This window comes from Coloeus monedula (genome assembly GCF_965178545.1).
Source record: "Coloeus monedula genome assembly, chromosome: Z".
NCBI classification, from domain to species: domain Eukaryota; kingdom Metazoa; phylum Chordata; class Aves; order Passeriformes; family Corvidae; genus Coloeus; species Coloeus monedula.
Window position 1 is genome coordinate 32,249,889 of NC_138822.1, and position 17,547 is coordinate 32,267,435.

Here is a 17,547-nt window from a genome sequence, read left to right on the forward strand (position 1 = left end):
AAGGCGCGCCTCTCCCCGGCCAATCGGCGGCGCGGCGAGCCCTCACTTCCGCCCGCGGCGGCGGTGGCCGAGAGCCGCGGTGAGGCCGCGTCCGGCTCTGGTGCGCCCGCGCCGTGCGGGCGTCCCGCCCTCGGGCCTTGCCTCCCGGACTTTCTCCAGGGTGAGGGGACGTCTCCAGGCGTTCCCGGAGCTGCGCGAATCCCGGCCCCATCTGAGGCTTCCCGCCGTACTGTGAGCAAGCCCCGAGTATTGTGGGGTCACCTTTGTCGGTTTAAAAGGGATTTGGGTTTTTTCCTACGTGCGTAGGAGACGTAGGTAGAAGCAATTTATGTTACTCAGGTTGTGAAAGACATAAAGAGGCTTAAAGGCAGTTTAACTTTTCCTCCGAGTTTAATGTTTTTAGGAAATAAAGTAATCTTCTTGTAGTTTGTTCCTGCCTTGGTATAAATCTGGTTGGTTGTCGTGTGGTGGTTTTTTGTTGCAAGTAGGCAAATATTTCGAAGCATCATTTCGATGGAACTCCTACTGGCTTAATTACGGAATTTGCTTTAAACATCCAGATGATGAAACATAAATGGAGAATTCGGTCACTAACTTGTGATAGCAACAAGGTTCATATTTCACCAGTGTTTTGAGTGCCAAAATTAAATGCTGTAATCTTAAATGAAGTTTGATGTGTTTTTATGCGTTGTTTACAGAATGTTCTTAATCTGTGTTGCATCTGTTCAGTTGCAGGTTGTTCAAAATATTGGGCTTGGCTGGCCAGAATTGCTCCTGGCTGGAAACAATGAAGCACGATCTTGCATGAAACTTTTACATGACTGAGATCATGGCATCTTCAACAAACTTAGATGTCGGGGCTCAGTTAATTGTGGAAGAATGCACCACGAGCTACAGCCTTCCACCCATGCCAGACATTAAAGTGGAGCATCAGCTTGACACCAACACAGAGGAAGGCCCAGCTCAGAGTGTCACCATGGGGATGAAATTCATTTTGCCCAATAGATTTGATATGAATGTCTGCTCACGATTTGTGAAGTCTTTGAATGAGGAGGACAGTAAAAATATTCAAGATCAAGTCAACTCTGACCTTGAAGTTGCATCTGTCTTATTTAAAGGTTGAATTTATGGAACAAATCATTATCTGTGGGCTGTGTCATCCTGTTAAATTATTATTTTTACTTAAAAAAAAAAAAGCTTCTGCCTTATATGTATGTTGATCATTTTTCTAAGATTTGTTCCTCTAACATTTTTTGTTATATGGCTAATGGATTAATAATGTAAAATTGACTTCCTCCAAGATTATTTTTTCTATCACATTTTACATATTTATATTGATTGAAAAAACAGTGGCTCAAAAAGTCTCTTTAAGTTAGTAAGAGCTGATGCTGATTATGAAAACAAGCTGCTTCTGTATGGCATGTCCTGCAGCAGTATGCTTCTTCCCAAAACACTACTGAAAGCACTTCAGCTTCAGTAGCTTTCAGCAACATGTTGTATCTTTTCATGAGTATGATGAAAAATAACACAGGCCATGTGTGTTTGTCACTGTGGCTGAACAAAGCCTCTAGTTGTACCAAAGGGCTTGCCAGTGTAGCTTCAGACTACTTGAAAGCAAATGCTGCTCCAGCATTTGGATCCCTGCAGCTAATCCAGCCATTTCTGGGCAGCTTCATCAGAACTGATCCATGCTTTTTCATGGCTGAGGATATTCATGCAGAGCAAAATTAGGACGTCCATCTACTTCCCTTTAACAATTGTGGTTTCTAGCACTTGCTGTCATATTTCAGACTGTTGGCTGTGTATTTTTTCATTAAGTTCATGTCACCTATTTCTTGTAACAAATGCAAACACAGGCCTACTTCGAATTTTGATGGTTTCACTGACTTGTGTTGTTTGGCTGCAGCTCAGCCATTGTAGTTTTCAAACTTTTTAGATTTGTCTCAAGTGCTCACTAGCAGAGCCACAGGTCTGAGCAGCAGATTTAAGCCCATCAGCAATAGGGTTGTTTTTCTGAGGTAACATTTGTAAATCCCTTAGAAATAGTCCTGCAAATCCAGGGACGACAGGCCAAAATCTGCAGTAGGACTCTTAATTCAGTGTGGTCAGTTGTAGCTATTTGATTGGCAAACAAAACATAATTTTGTTTCCTTTCTGTTACACTCTACTTTTTTTAATTAGTTCTTTCCCTGAATTTGTGCTTGCATTTATGATGAAAGTTCTCTATGGTGTTAACTTACTGTGTGTGTTAGTTAGCTTCCAGTCATTAATTACTCATGCACACTGGTGTCAGATCAATTAAGCCAATATGGAGTTTAATCTTTCAATATGTCTTTCCAGTATTTAATCAGTTAGCTTTTTAAAAATTGCTTAGCTTTTCAGTTCTTTCTCAAAACCAAAAGCTGCTTTTGAGAATTAGAAGCCAAGACAACATATAAGTATATTCTGTAATAAAATGCCATTAGCTCCTAAGAGAAGGCAAGAAAAGTTAGTATGAAGGAACACATCAGCAGTGAATGACTTCCTGAATTCTAAGTGGTGATCTGCTGTTGCATTTTATGTAAGTTAGTGTGGAACATATCTTCCTGCTGGATAAGTATTCATCAGGCTTTCATTATGCTGTTAAAATTTTATCCAGGAGTGGGAAGAGCCTTGGTGAAGAAAGTTAATGAAGGTTGTCTCCACTCATGCAGTGGACTGGTTAGGGAGCAGGCAAAGGCTGAGCAGTCTGACCAGAGCTGCATCATGTTACTGCCTTGGAGAGTGTCTATAAGAAGATGACAGGTTAAGTGGAGCCTTCTTACCTAATAAATCCATGCCAGGTATGTTGAAAAATCTAGGCAAAGGCTTACCTCATTTAGAGACCAGCTTGTCTCTGGGTGACATTATGCCATACTGAACGTGTAAAGTAGCATAATTGTTCTATGCTAGAAATTAATGCAGCCCTTTATTCAGCTTTCACAATACACAATGGAAAAAGCACATGTCACAACATCTTAACATGGATTTTAAGGGTCTTGTGATACTGGTACTTTACAGTTTGACTTAGAATCTATGGCTTGCTTGTAATGCTCTTACTAGTATTGAAATCCTGTTTGTGTTTTTTGTTTAATGTAGCTGAATGCAACAGCCACACTTCTCCTTCCCCTGGTATCCAAGTAAGACATGTTTATACTCCTTCAACTACTAAGCATTTCTCACCAATAAAACAATCAACTACACTAACTAACAAACACAGGGGAAATGAAGTCTCTACAACGCCTCTGCTTGTAAGCTGTAAGTATCCTTCTGCTGTACTATTAATAATTGTCTTGTGAACTGTGTGTTGGATGCTTAACAGATTTATCCATTTTTTTTCTTTGGTGTTAAAATGAACTTTAAGGTAGGAAGAAAACCTGAGATAGTCTTGTCTAGTTTCACATGGGTCCAACTATAAAATAGTCATCCACCTGATGTATGGAATTCACGACTGAAGTTTATTTTCCAGAAATAATCTAATTCTTGATTTTAAGAGTATAGGTAAGGGCTTTTCTGATTTTTTGCTAAATTGTAAGTTAATGTGCTTCATGCCTCTGTTTTCAGAACTTGTGCATCTTAAAATTAGATGATTGGTAAATGCTGCAGAATACTTAAGATGTAATGTAATATAAATACAGAGTACTGCAAGTGTCATGATTGTCACAGATCTTGAAAATCAAGGAAGTATTATTTGTGGTGGGTTTTTTTTCTGAATTGTCAACCATTTTCTTTATAAATTAATTTGCTGTAATTTACTTCATCAGTAAATTATTTCCTCTATAAGTTACAAATCAATTTTTTATAAAGAAAAATGCCATTTGCATGGGAAAAATTAATCTGGAGGTGCAGTATGGGCCACTGAAGAAAATACAGCATCTTTCTGAACAAACTAAACTTTCATATAGTGACTTGGAAGAGGACAGTGAACATTTACAGTTCATGTAATCATTGGCTAATTTTGTTACTATATCATGTGGATAATTTATTACATATTAGCCTCTGGAGCACCTCTCAGGCCTGCTCCAAGTTCCAGTTATCAAAACCATGCACCCATGCAGTTTTCCATGGGATCGGAGGTTTATTCTTCATAATTTCTGAAATAACAGAAAATATCCCACAATCTTTGTTTTCCCCTCTATATATCGAGTTGTGTATAGTTTTGTAATGTCTGATCTATTCCACATCGTAGTATGTGAGAGTCACACTAGAGGTTTCTTTGTTGAGTAGCAGGGCAGGTCTTCTGGTGATTTAAGCGTGATTTTTAAATTAAACATACTTAATTTATCAAAAGATGTTTGTTTTCATTTGATAAATGGTCTTAACATGATCTTGGGTTGCTGACCAAACAGCAGAGAAGAGAGCATGTTGCTTTGTAAAGAGTCAGTGTGGGAGTTATCTTTGCTTTCAAGAATCACTGCTGCATTGGTTTAAAAATTACCTAAACCTGTGAAAGTCTTTGGAAAATTTTCAGTGTTTAAGAGTGATTTAAGTTCAGAGCCTAAGGTGAAATTATGTACACTCTCAGTTCCAAGTTCTGTACTGCTGAAGCCAATGGACATGTTATGTTCAGCTCCAAATAGAGCAGAATGAAAACTGGTATATGTAACACATGCTTTTGCTTCCTTTTTTGCAGCTTTATCAGTGCATCAGCTGGCTGCTCAGGGAGAAATGTTATATTTGGCCACACGTATTGAACAAGGTGAGTCAGAAGGAGATTAAAGGCCTTCTTTTTTTCTTTGGGCCATTTGTATGCTGTTGTGTTTGACCTTTTCCCCAAAGCTATAAAGTCCTCAATTCTGGTACAAATTGGAGGACATTTGAGGTGTCTGTTTTTTGCAGATGTGGACTGTTGTTTTGCATCAGTCTATTATTCACTCACTGTATGATTCACATTTTAAATTAAAACATTAACCTTAGTAGGAGTAGGTAAATCCTTTCATCATCCTGCTGTCTAGCTATATAGGTAAGCCATGGAACTAAGAAAGGAATATGTTAGTTCTGTCACAGCAGTTTATATTATTTTATTTTAAATTTATCTTTGTAATTTAAAACGTACTTCTATTAAGGGTGGTTTTCCAACTGTATTTAATCAATCAGCATAAAGACCTGCATGTCGCTAATTTAAGCCATGGCTCACACCTGCAATATAATAGTACTACACATTCTGAGTAATGTGACATTTGTGTGTCTGTAATATATATGCAAAATTTCAGCTCTACCTAACAGATTGAGGAATTTAGTAACATTAATAGTATATTCTTACTGCACTAATAGTAATCACCCATGCTTTCAGTGCATCGTTGTTGAAATGTTTCCTGGAAAGTAGGTTATGAGTCACTGAGTTGAAATACTTTGTAATGAGCCATGTATATGAAAAGCAAATCAAATTTGGAGTGTCGGTAGCAGTTAAAAATGCTTATTTTGGTGCTATAATAAGCATGGAATTTTTAAAGTACTTAGATAAAAAAAAAAAAATCCAGCTGAAATATTTGTCAGCAGTTGTTAAAAGAAATTTTTTTTTTCTTCTTCCATCTGCACTAGATGTAGACGTTAATTGTTTTCACAGACCACCTTATTGATTGCATGAACTTTGTGAGGAATTGAGTTGTTTTATCTATATTGCTGTACAAGTTCATTCTTTACAAGATTGTATGGCTCACTCTGTTGAAAAAAACATGGTCTACAGTATAATACAGGATGTACCTCTATATTTTTCAAACATCCTTTATCTTCTTTACAAAGGTGAAGCCCAGATTACAGACAACTTGTAACATTTCTGAGTAAAAACAGAGTTTGATTCATAGAGCTTAAAAACTTAAATTTTAAATTACTAAACTAAAGGCTGAAATTTTACTTTGGTCAGTCAGATGTGTTTTTCTTTCTTGGACAGAATATTACCGCCACCACTGGGACGGAATTTTGTTTTTAAAGTTGAGAATGACTTTTAGGTCACACTGGTTCCTATTGAATAAATGTTTGTGGATACATCAACACATTTCACCAGCTGATACACAGTGCATTAGTGAAAGGGATTACCAAGTTATGTATTTTTCTCTGAACAGAAAATTTAATCAATCATAAGGATGAAGAAGGATTTACCCCTCTGATGTGGGCTGCAGCTCATGGGCAGATAGCAGTAGTGGAATTTCTCCTCCAGAATGTAAGGAAAAAAATCACAATTGATTTTGAATTTATGTACTCTTTAGTTTGTTTTGCCCTCCTAAGTTTGTTGATGGTGCTACAAGCTCAAAAGTTTTAGAGTTAAGGTCTGTGCAAAACCTCAAAGTTGCTTCTTTTTTTAAATTGATACTTTATTTCAGGGTGCAGATCCTCAGATTCTGGGGAAGGGGCGAGAAAGTGCCCTCTCACTGGCCTGCAGTAAAGGATACACAGATATTGTCAAAATGCTGCTCGACTGTGGAGTTGATGTCAATGAGTATGACTGGGTAAGACTCCAGCTTGAGTTTAGTCAGACAGTGCTGTGGTCAGAAAATTGAAGCAGGACATAGCACTGGCTTGGGTTTAAAAGTTGTTCTACCTCTTCTGAAATACCTGAGAGTTTCAAAACTTCCATAGGGTAAGAGAAGTTGGTGCTACTAGTTCTGACCTCTTGGTAGGAAGAGAGTGAGACTAATGCTGACTTCTTGTAGAAGTGTGATCTCACAGCTTGAACAACAGACAAAAAAAGGTGGAAGTTGTGAAGATCTAAAACAGAACATCATTTTTATAAAACCTAGGAAGTCTTCTACTGGTACATGGAAGTATATTGGTGTGTTAAGGAATTACAGTTGCGGACTGACTGCTTAATCATGAAGTGTCTGAGACATTTCTCTGCTTTTGCAGAATGGAGGCACGCCCTTGTTATATGCAGTACATGGGAACCATGTGAAATGTGTAAAAATTCTTCTTGGTAAGCAGACTGTCCAAACCAAATTATCAGTAATAATATACCATCGGTTCCCATTGTCATAAATACAAGATTCTATTCCTGTTTTACATAGAAAGTGGTGCTGATCCAACTATCGAAACAGATGCTGGCTATAATTCCATGGATTTGGCTGTAGCCTTGGGCTATCGGAGTGGTGAGTATTGAAAATGTAAACCCTTTTAAAAAAATTTTAGTTTTTACAGCTCTTCATTTATGTAGCTGCTGCAATGGCCTAGTAGAGGTTTTGTACCTCTTAACATGTTACCTTTCCTGCAAGTCTTAATAATCCTAAATGTGTCAGGCCAAAATGGGTAGGAGCTTTCATTCTTGTTTCAGAAAGTCAGGTTATTAGTAAGAAAATGTAACTGACCTGGATGTATATCAGTGGACACAAATAATGGTGTTTAGGGCTGATGCAGTCACGACTCAGACAAGGGGAGCTGAGCTGCTCCCTCACTCTGTACAAAGGAGTGTGTTACTGGACAGTGGTAAGAGGCTAGCAGCCCTCCTGAACCCGTCACCCTACCTGACTGGCATGATGTGATGTAGTTTGCAAAACCTTCTTCAGCCAGATCAGCTCTAGCTCTAATTTGTCTTGGAGGCAGACAGTAATCAGTGAATTATACTTTCGCATTTGGTTATGGAAACAAGAAGCAAAGAAAGGACTCCTTATTGGTTTTTTCCCTCATTGCTGCTGTCATTTTGAAAGCTGTGAAATGTCTGCCATTACAGAAATGAATTGAATTGAAAAGTAAAACCAGCACTTTGTGTTGCTTCTCCGAGCAGAGCCCTGTGCTTTTGAATGAGCCAGTGTCTTGGTTTAACCCCAGCCACCAGCCAAGCTCCACGCAGCCACTAGCTCACTTCCCCACCAGAGAGATCAGGGAGAGAATTGGAAGGAGAGCTGGAGAAGTCATGTGTTGAGAAGAAGACAGTTTAGTAGGGAAAGCAAAGGCTGTGCACACAAGCAAAACAAACCAAGGAATTCATTCACTGCTTCCATGGGCAGGCAGGTGTTCAGCCATTCCAGGAGAGCAGGGCCCCATCACACATAATGGTTACTTGGGAAGACAAAACTCCCTCCCTCGTCCCCCCTTCCTCCTTCATCCCCCCCTTTAAGCACTGAGCATGGTGCCACAGGGTCTGGAATATCCCTTTGGTCAGTTGGGGTCACCTGTCCTGGCTCTGTCTCCTCCCAGTCTCCTAAGCACCCCCAGTCCCCTCCCCAGTGTGGCAGTACCAAAAGCAGAAACAGCCTCGGCTCTGTGCAAGCCCTGCTCAGCAACAGCAAAAACATCTCTGTATTATCAGCCCTGAGTTCAGCACAAATCCAAAACACAGCCCCATGCCAGCCATTGAGATGAATATTAACTCTACCCCAGCTGAATCCAGGCACAGCAAACTTCACAGATGCCTACATATAAGACTGCTTCAAGAGCTCAATCTCAAAGTGTGTCACAGAAGAAGTTTCTAATAAATGTTTTTGCCTTCTTTCTGTTTGTAGACTAAAAATTTGCTTTCCATGCGTTATTGGCCTATTCAAACAAAAGACCTGATGATGACCCCAAAAAACATCATCTGCCTAACTGGGTGCATTGTTTTTGCATTATGTAAGGCTTTTATTCTCTGAAGGAATGCAGACTTTCTTCACAGAGTGAATTTATACATATCTGGTTTTTATTAAATGATTGTACAGGACAAGCAGGTATCTGCCAGAAAAAACAGTATAACCCTAAAAATACCAAAATAATCAACACTAACTAACCTCACCTCTTTCTCTGCTTTAGTTCAACAGGTTATTGAGTCTCATTTATTAAAGCTACTTCAAAACATCAAGGAATAGTGGTTGGCTCTTCTGCAGGTGCCACTTCTTGGCTTGGAGATTTGAACTACTGATTAGCTCTCTAATCGGTGACAAGAGTTGTTGTTTTGTAACTTCACCTCAGTTCAACTATTTGCTGGTTTTAGTTAAGCTTTTTAGTATTCTTTCTCTTCTTTCACTGTTGTTAATACAAATATACAATGTCACCCTTTCCTTAAATACATTTTATACAATTTTAGAGAAGTCAGTTGCTGTGCATGAAAAGCTTTGTAAATAAACCCATTTCTGACCATGTAAATGTTTACACTGAGTGCAGTGGGTGGCACTATGCCAAGTGTCCTACTTCATCACATCATTAATACATATTTACAGGGAAAAATGTGTTTCGATATTGAGGTATATCACCACAGAATATCTTTACTAATACCAAAATGTGCACTGTGCGTCAAGTTTTCGAGATTCCCTGGTTAATATTTATCCTGGCAGAGCCAGGACAGGGTTCATTTTTGCAATAGTGAGGAGGGGGCTAGGACCCAGAGGTTATTCTGTATCACCTCACCTCATTGCTACTGGCACGAGGAGGTCTGGACTGGCTGCAGTGGAGTCGGGTTGAGCTCTGCAGTGAGCTTTTTTGCATGTGAATCACTCTCTTTTGTATATTTTTGTTACTAATATTGTTGCTGTTAATGTTTGTTTTCTTACCTCATTGCTGTTTTCAGTAAATTTTTCTTATCTCAACCTGTGATCTTTACCTTTTCTGCCTTGAATTCCCCTTCCCATCTCACTCCAGGGGAAAGCGGGGAGGGAGTGGGCAAACAAGCAAGCAGCAGTGTGGTTTGAAGAGTCTTAAGTGGGAGCACTAAACTGGGCAGTACCATTCCTAAACAGCAGTCTTGTTTGGCACCCAATATGGACTGGGAAGGATTGAGATTACAGATCTGACCAGAGGGTCAGATTTGATCTAAGCATTTGCTGTATTAGGTAGGGAACCACTGGTCACAGTGTTGCTTGGTCTGTTGGTGTGGTGTTGGACCTAACCCTTTATATGTGCCTGTTTGTGCTCCTCCTGGTACTATTTTTCAGAGGAGGGAGAGGAATCAGGATTGTTCTGTTGCTGTACTGTGTGACATCAGTTTATGGCATGATAACATCAAGGGCAGTGAGGGTCATTTGGGATGTGTATTCAGTGCTGCTCGCCTACCCTTACCTCATGCACTACATTTCGGGACTCCATTAATAGTCATGTCCAATCTGGCAGGGGGAGAGGATGATTTTTCCCCATCTTTTCACTCCTGTTACAAGAGCTTTTGAGAATTTTGAATTCCCTTTGGATGTTAAGGAAAGCATGTTCATGTTGCTAAGTCTGCCAGGTTTCCTCAATGCGATCTACATCATGTTTAGATATTTCTAGGGAGGTTATTCAGACATCTGCCCTGAGGATGGATAGTCGTGAGTGGCACGGAATGTGGGAGAAAATGGGCCAGCTTTTGAAGGATTATTGTGCTTCAGTGGTTTGGAAGTTCGCCTGTGAAAAACTACAGGATCCTGATAAAGTGGTAGAGTATGTGAAGGAAAACAGCAGTGGCAGTTCCAGAGAGGCACAAAGTTCTGTAATGTGCTGGACCCTGCTACTGTTTCCTGGACACTGCTTATCCCTAAGCAGCACCCTCAGGGGAGGAGGAGGAAAGCAGTCCAACAGGCACTGTGGCCTCTCAAACTGCAGCTGAACCAGAGGAGCAACCTCTGCTGGTAGCAGTCGCCCCTATACAGAAGAAGAAATCCAATATCAAATCAGTTCACACAGTGAGGAATGAGGAGGAAGCAGAGTCCTCCTAACAGGAGGAAGAGGCAGGGCCAGAGATAATCACCCCATTTCTATCCCTGGGTGAGCTGTGAGATGCACAAGAAGATTTCAGCCACCACTCATGAGAGCCCCTGGGGACCTGCCTGGTCCAATGCTGGGATATTGCAGCCCATGATACAAAACCAGCTGGTAGTGAAGCCAGGCAACTGGGATCCCTGTCCTGGGATGTGGGCACTGATGAGGAGACTGGGAAGAGGACAGAAACTCAGACCCTGGAGGTGACTCCTGTAAAGCATGAAAGAAAGGTACTCTCAAGGATGATCTAGTAGTGCACCCAAGCAGGTGGAACACCATGGAAAAAGGTATCCAGTAACTGAGAGAATTAACTGTGCTGGACATAGTCTATAGGGATTTGAATAATGAGCAGATAGATCCTTTTGGGCAGATTAAAGTGAAAAGACACGGAATGATCAGTAGTTACATATATATATATATAGTTTTGTTTATATATATATACACACACACGTGTATGGGTGTGTGTGTAGGGTTTGTTTTAGAACAATTTGGTTGCAATGGAGAGGATGTATGTAGCCATTTTGGTTATTGTTATCTATAGTAATAATATAAAACCATAAAAGTACCACTTAAAAAACATATATAAGGAAAGGAGAAAGAAAGGAAAAGGGTAGAAACATATTACCACTGTGAATCCAGTGACGAGACGTGATTGTTGCAATTTAGATGTCCGTTGGTTAAACTGATGTTCGCAGTCTTCTGGCACCCTGACTGCCAGTGCTGGGCTGGATGTTCAAAGGGGAAGTCCCTCCTACACGTCATGCTACCAAAGCTGCGTGGAATAAGTGGGTCTTGCTGATCACACCACTTGGTGTGCCTCCAACTCTCTCTAGTCTGCCACAGGGGGAGGGGAGTCTTAGTGAGCAGCATGTGGCTTCAGTGGGAACACTGACAGTACCTGATTTCTTTCCACCTGCCTTCCGCTGGTAGTCCTGGAGCAACTAGGCCAGTGCATCGTAGGTTGAAATTTCCTTGGTACAAGGGAGTCTAATTGCGAGTACAGAACTCCTAGCTCCTAAATATTCTTCACACAGTGGCTGAAAGCAGATACCAGCTGTATGGGAAGGAAAGCCACAGCCTCCTGCACTACAGCCTTCTTCAGCCACAGTGCAGTCCTTTGGATCATATAATATCTCAGGTTGAAAGGGACCATAAAGATCAGTGAGTCACATTCCCTGCTCTTTGCAGGATATCCCTGTGGGTCCCTTCCAACTTGAGATGTTCTATGACTGCCTCAGACTAAAGCATATGACTAAGCACCATCCAGATGCTCCTTGAATGCTGACAGGCTTGGAGACCATTTTCCTGGGAACCTGTTCTAGTGACCAACCACCGTCTCAATAAAGAGCCTTTCCCTCAGTTCAGTCTGAACTCCCCCCGATGCAGTTTTATTTCATCTCCTTATGTCCTATATCTGGTTACCTGAGAGGAGATCAGTGCCTGCCTCTCCACTTCCTCTCATGAGGAAGCTGTAGGCTGCCATAACATCACCTCAGCCTCCTCCAGCCTGTGAACAAACCAAGTGACCTCAGCTGCTCCTTATACAGCATCACCTCAAGGCCCTTCACCATCCTCGTGGCCCTCCTTTGGACACTCTCCAATAGCTTTGTATCTCTCTTATCCTGTGGCACCCAAAACTGCCCCAGCACTGGAGGTGAGGCCACCCCAGAGCAGAGCAGAGCAGGACAATCCCCTCCCTTGCCCGGCTGGTGATGCTGTGCCTGATGCCCCCAGGACACAGGTGGCCCTCCTGGCTGCCAGGCACTGCTGACTTACTAATTTTCTCTGTTTCAGTTTCTTGCCTCTTGAACTGTGAGTTCTTTTACTCAGAGTTTGGATTAAAATGCAGGAAATGCCAGGTTTTTCTTCTAATTGATGTTTATTATTTTCTTATCTATAGCACAGCTGCACAGGATGTGCCTCTTAGTTAATAAGGTGGAAAATGGCTGTGAGTTCTAACTTTCAAGGCCTTTTAAAGTCCAAATCAACCAATTATGAAATACCAAGTAATATGTTTTTACTTGTAATCCAATAACTATCTATTCATGACCCACAGTGTGGGTTTTTTGAACCAACACCAGAACACTCAGATTTTTGAAGAAGGAGAAGAAAAGAAGAGCTAATCCACACCCAAAATCCTCCATATTGTTACACATATATATAATTATATCCCAGAAACCTAAATTCTCTAAACCCAGGGCTCCAACACTGACTCAAGTTCAATTTGTCCCCAACCCAAACCCTCACAACTCTTTTTGCAGGGCTGCTCTCCAGCCTCTTGTCCTCCAGTCTGGGGGATGTCCCAGTGATGCAGTTCAGTTAAATAGCAATTAAGATTTTGAAATTAGTTGAAAAAAATCAGACAATGTTTACTGATTTTCTGGGACTTCTACACTTAGACAAAGCTACAGTGAATGACGGGACATAGTAGTTTTGCACAAATAATAGATAAGATTTTGAAAGAGACTTTTCAGTGGCTGCTCCCTAACAGTACATAGGGGTTTTCCCCATGTCGTGTGTTCACGGTTCCAAGCATTTCTCTATTGTGTCCACTAGAGGTCTGGCATCTACTGACATCCATACACGCCTAATCCCTGCCTTTCTTCCCCAGTCCATGGGTAGAGACCCCAACCTCCCAAGTTCCTGTATTTCTTGTATAGTGTCTCTACTATGCTTATTTTTTTCTATTTGAAAATAAATCCATACACGAAGGAAATGAGTACTATTTAAAGAACATGCACTGTGATTCTGACGAAAGGGACTGGAAGGCTGAAGAACAATCCAGCCAAGTTCTCTGAGTCAGACCAAGAGAAGTAACAAATTAAAAATGCTAACTTTGAAATAACAAAGTCACTGAATATACAAATGGGGAAAACGTAGAAAAAAAATTCCAAACCTACATGGATTAGACCTGAATTTCTGGCTACATTTCTTTCTGACGCTAGGTACTGAAACATCTGTGGTACATAGAAGTTGTACACTGGGTCAGCATTAACCTGTGAAAGGCTATGTGAGAGCCAGAGATACATTTCTTTTGTGAAGCTGAAATCTGAAATGGAACCAGCCTTAGGGGAAGTGAAGCAAAAAAATGTAACTGAGCATGCACGTGTTGGTGAAATCCTTGCTCCATTATCTGTCTCTCAGGCTTTGACACCTGTATTCTTACGTAGCATTTACACCAGTTTTATTGTATCATGCATGATAAAATCAGATGAAAGAAACAGCAAATCTGACATGCCTTGGAAACAAGTGAGAAAAAATGTTTCATAATCAAAGTCCATAAAAATAAGTCTCTGGTAAGTAATTTTAAAGTAAAATAACATGAAGTGGCCATTACTGTAAAGCTGCATATTAAAAATACTGAGATTTAATGTCCTTTGTAAAAACAAATGCTGAACTTCCACATTTGTTGAAAAGTAATGCAAATAAAATGCAAATTGTGTTTCCTTAACATACCATAACCTGAGCCATTTTTTCTTAAATTGAAAGACATCTCATGTGTAGACAAAACTATATCAGTATGCATTAAGAACAGAATTTCCATTCTGTATTATTTGTGTTACAGGAAAGTACTTGTTCTAAATAATGAACCTTCAATATCTGCTTTGTATTTTGTCTTGAATTTCAGTCAGCAATGGGATAATATATAGGAAATAAAACATCTTAACTATTGCCTCAAAACATATCCTAGAAAATGCATTTTTTAATTATATACGAAGACATTGGAATAGAAGAATGTAGTTTAAGACAACAAAATTTAAAATTTCTTCCATCTTTTTTTCTGCCGAATTTCAAGCAATCGTCAGATAGTCATCACAACACCTCCCACAAGAGTGAGTACAAAGGTGAAGATGGTAATCTTTCAGAAGCTGTTTACTGCATTACTGTGTGACATTACACTGCTAAGGGAACATGGAATTGAAGTTTTCTGTGGCTCTTTTGAGGACCCTGCAGGGACCAAGCAGCACTATTTAATAAACTACGATTCAGACACCACGAGGAAAAGTTAGTCAAGAGTTAGCAAACAGAGAAAAAAAAACAATGCAAAGAAAAAGCTTTACTCGCAGGAAAAAAATCCGTCTGTAAAAAGCACAGACAACTGTTGATTATGCAATACTAATAGCATGCTTCACTCCACATACTTTGTGTTTCTCTGAGGCACAACAATGAATTTTTTTTTCTCTTGGTGTAAATACTTCTCAGTATTCATTTTTTCTTTGTTTATAGTGGTAAAATTCCTAAGTGGTGGGAATTTCAGCATTGGTTAAGTGTTTTGAAAGGTCAGTTTTCTGATTTTGTTCTAGTGAACAATTTCTGTAGCCTGTTAAGGCCGTGAGAAGACACTATGACCTTTGAACCACACCCATGGGTCCAAAGGCAGCAGTGTTTCTTTGTCACAAGACCAGAGGAGTCTGAAAATTCTACAGTCAGAATCTTAATGCCAAGTTGATTCTCTCCAAAGCTTTTACCAAAAGCTCTTGCCAATGTAATTTCTTACAGTAATTGTTCATCTTTTACATTTGAACTTGAATGACAGCATGCTCTCTTTCAAAGAGTATTGATAGATACATATATATAATAAGTTGCTTTTCCTGATTAACTAAATAATTTTTTGCCAAATTCAATGTGCAGCATGTAAACACAAATGCCATGAACTCTGCTCACACAGCAGATTGCCAGCAGTTTCATGTAGTAGTAACAGCCAAATGCTTCAGAGCTGCACAAAGTCTTTGTCTTATTCATTCCTGTTTGACTTTGCAGGGTATTCTGGTTAATCATGTACAATGTTAGCATTACTATTTGCATGTAAATTTGATGAGCACTTTGTAACACTCTTCCCTGTCTGCTCTGGTTTTCCCTGCGGCTGTTACTAGTTCCACTCTGTTGCCTTCTTTGTTCATCTGTCTTGTACTTTGAATTCCCCACTTGTGTTTCTGAGACAGTTATAGAAAGCAGCAACCTCCTGCCAGACCTTCCCAGGGTAGAGCATAATCTCCCTTCAGCCCTCCTGTGGGTTTTTCCTTGGTATTTAAAAAAAAAAAGTCTGTATCCTACACCTCCTCATGCCACACAGGGAGCAGGTGCCCACAGCAGGGAGCCAAGTGATGGAAGATGGGGCCTCTGCTCTTCACCTTTTCCATGATCCATGTGAGATGATCACAGTTCGCCACTGAGGCACTAGAGGCAAACTCTGTCCCAGGGCCATGATGGAAGTGCCCCATGGCACTCTTTCCCCCCTCCCCGCCAAGAGAACTCGGCAGTTGGTAACCCAATAGTATTCCTGCAGTAAGAAATAATGTTCCACAACTCCAAGATGAAAATCAGCCTTTGAACCTTACTCTTACTCAGCTGAGAAACAACATGAGACAAACTTTTACTTACAGCATGCACCAATTTTGCATTTCCAGAGCAACTTCATTGTGTATTTAATCTACCTTTAAGCAATCTTGCATCTTTTTTCTTTAAACCCTGATGATGATGCTTAGATCACAGCCTGAGGAACAGCTGTCAACTAATGCCAGAACTATTATTAATTTTCCACAACTGTTTTATCACAGTACCTGGAACAAAAAATGTCAGAAGTAGAGGAACCATGTAAGTTTATGCTAATTCTAGGTGATTTGTTTTGGCTAAGCAGTTCACATTCACAGCTCTAGCCTACCCCTAGCATCAACCAGATGTAACTCCATATTCTCATGAAATTGGAAGGAATAAGGGATAGGGAAAAAAAAGAAAAAAAAAAAAAAGAAGGAACCCTGTATTTACTGAGATGATAGACTCAAATATGATCTGCATCTTTAACTACTAAGCTAATGTTAGGGACATTCTAGCAGTTTTTCCTGAACACTGTGGACCAGACCTTTTTCCTTTACAACAACAGTATAAATCACTGGAGTGCAGACACTCCCCATCACTAGAATGATCATCATTAGTATTGTTATAGCAGTTCCGCTTGCATGCACCTCCTGCTGTGCAGCACATAATGCTTTCAGGAAGTACACTGCTCCATCTGGCAATGAATGTATAACTGGGTGAATTAGGAATCCAGTCACTTGGAACTTTAAAGATCAAAGATATTGTTAGGGGTTAGTCCTAGGAATGACGTCTGAATAGATCTTTCTGTTGAGGGTTATTTGTCACCAAATTAAGCTAGCAACTCTCCAGGCATACAGGACTGTAAAGCATGTCAGTCAATCTTCAGCAGATGAGCAGTGATGAGGCCAACCATGTACGAAGGAATCAGCAGGGAAGGTTGCAGAGCCCAACAGAAAGGAAGAAGTAAACTGGACACAGCAACAAGGTGGATTACAGCTGTGGGACTGCACTGTACAGCTCATCCCTTTCCTGCAAGAATAAACCTAAGTAATCCCTAAATAATCCTCTAAAAAAAATCCTGACCTGCATTGTGGAAGATATTGTTTTGATTCATTATGTAAATCAGCTGTACATGCTCTTTTTTTAGCACTGAAATCAAAGCATAGCAAATAACAATCACATCACATGCTTTTCACAGCCTACAAAATTTTCTAGCACATCAGCATTTCTATTTCATAAACAGAAAATGAAGCTTACAGAACAGCATGACTTTCACACCAGGACTAGTATACATCACTGCCGAGCATGTTAAGAGGACCTATCATACCATCCAATGGCTGGATTCAACCTTTGTGTATGATTGTCAGCTAAAGGACACTGAATGATGTGCAGTCTGCAGGCACATTTAATGTGCCAGAACTTATTCAGGCTTCTAGCACCATGGAAAAATAGGCAAGCTTTAGCTAAATCCCACAGATCCTTCCACCCCACTTTTGTTGCCACAAGGCTACACCTAGACTGTCTTAAATGTTACAATCTAAGGGATTCAACACACAGTTGTTTCTGAAAATGCATCCCAAAAAT

The 17,547-nt window shown here is 40.2% G+C and overlaps 1 protein-coding gene across 2 annotated transcripts; it reads left to right on the forward strand.

The window, feature by feature from the left end:
- The first annotated feature begins 66 nt into the window (after positions 1 to 66).
- On the forward strand, positions 67 to 9,506 carry ANKRA2 (ankyrin repeat family A member 2). 2 transcript variants are annotated; one of them, XM_082301200.1, is made up of 9 exons: positions 67 to 231; positions 730 to 1,118; positions 3,118 to 3,276; positions 4,652 to 4,717; positions 6,081 to 6,178; positions 6,339 to 6,464; positions 6,862 to 6,928; positions 7,020 to 7,100; positions 8,734 to 9,506. In XM_082301200.1, the coding sequence occupies exons 2-9, from the start codon at positions 818 to 820 to the stop codon at positions 8,787 to 8,789; spliced, it is 954 nt and encodes a 317-aa protein (XP_082157326.1). In that variant the 5' UTR covers positions 67 to 231; positions 730 to 817; the 3' UTR covers positions 8,790 to 9,506. The 2 variants fall into 2 exon arrangements, with proteins under 2 accessions (XP_082157326.1, XP_082157327.1); XM_082301201.1 differs by lacking the exon at positions 8,734 to 9,506 and adding an exon at positions 7,733 to 7,810.
- The last annotated feature ends 8,041 nt before the right edge of the window (positions 9,507 to 17,547 follow it).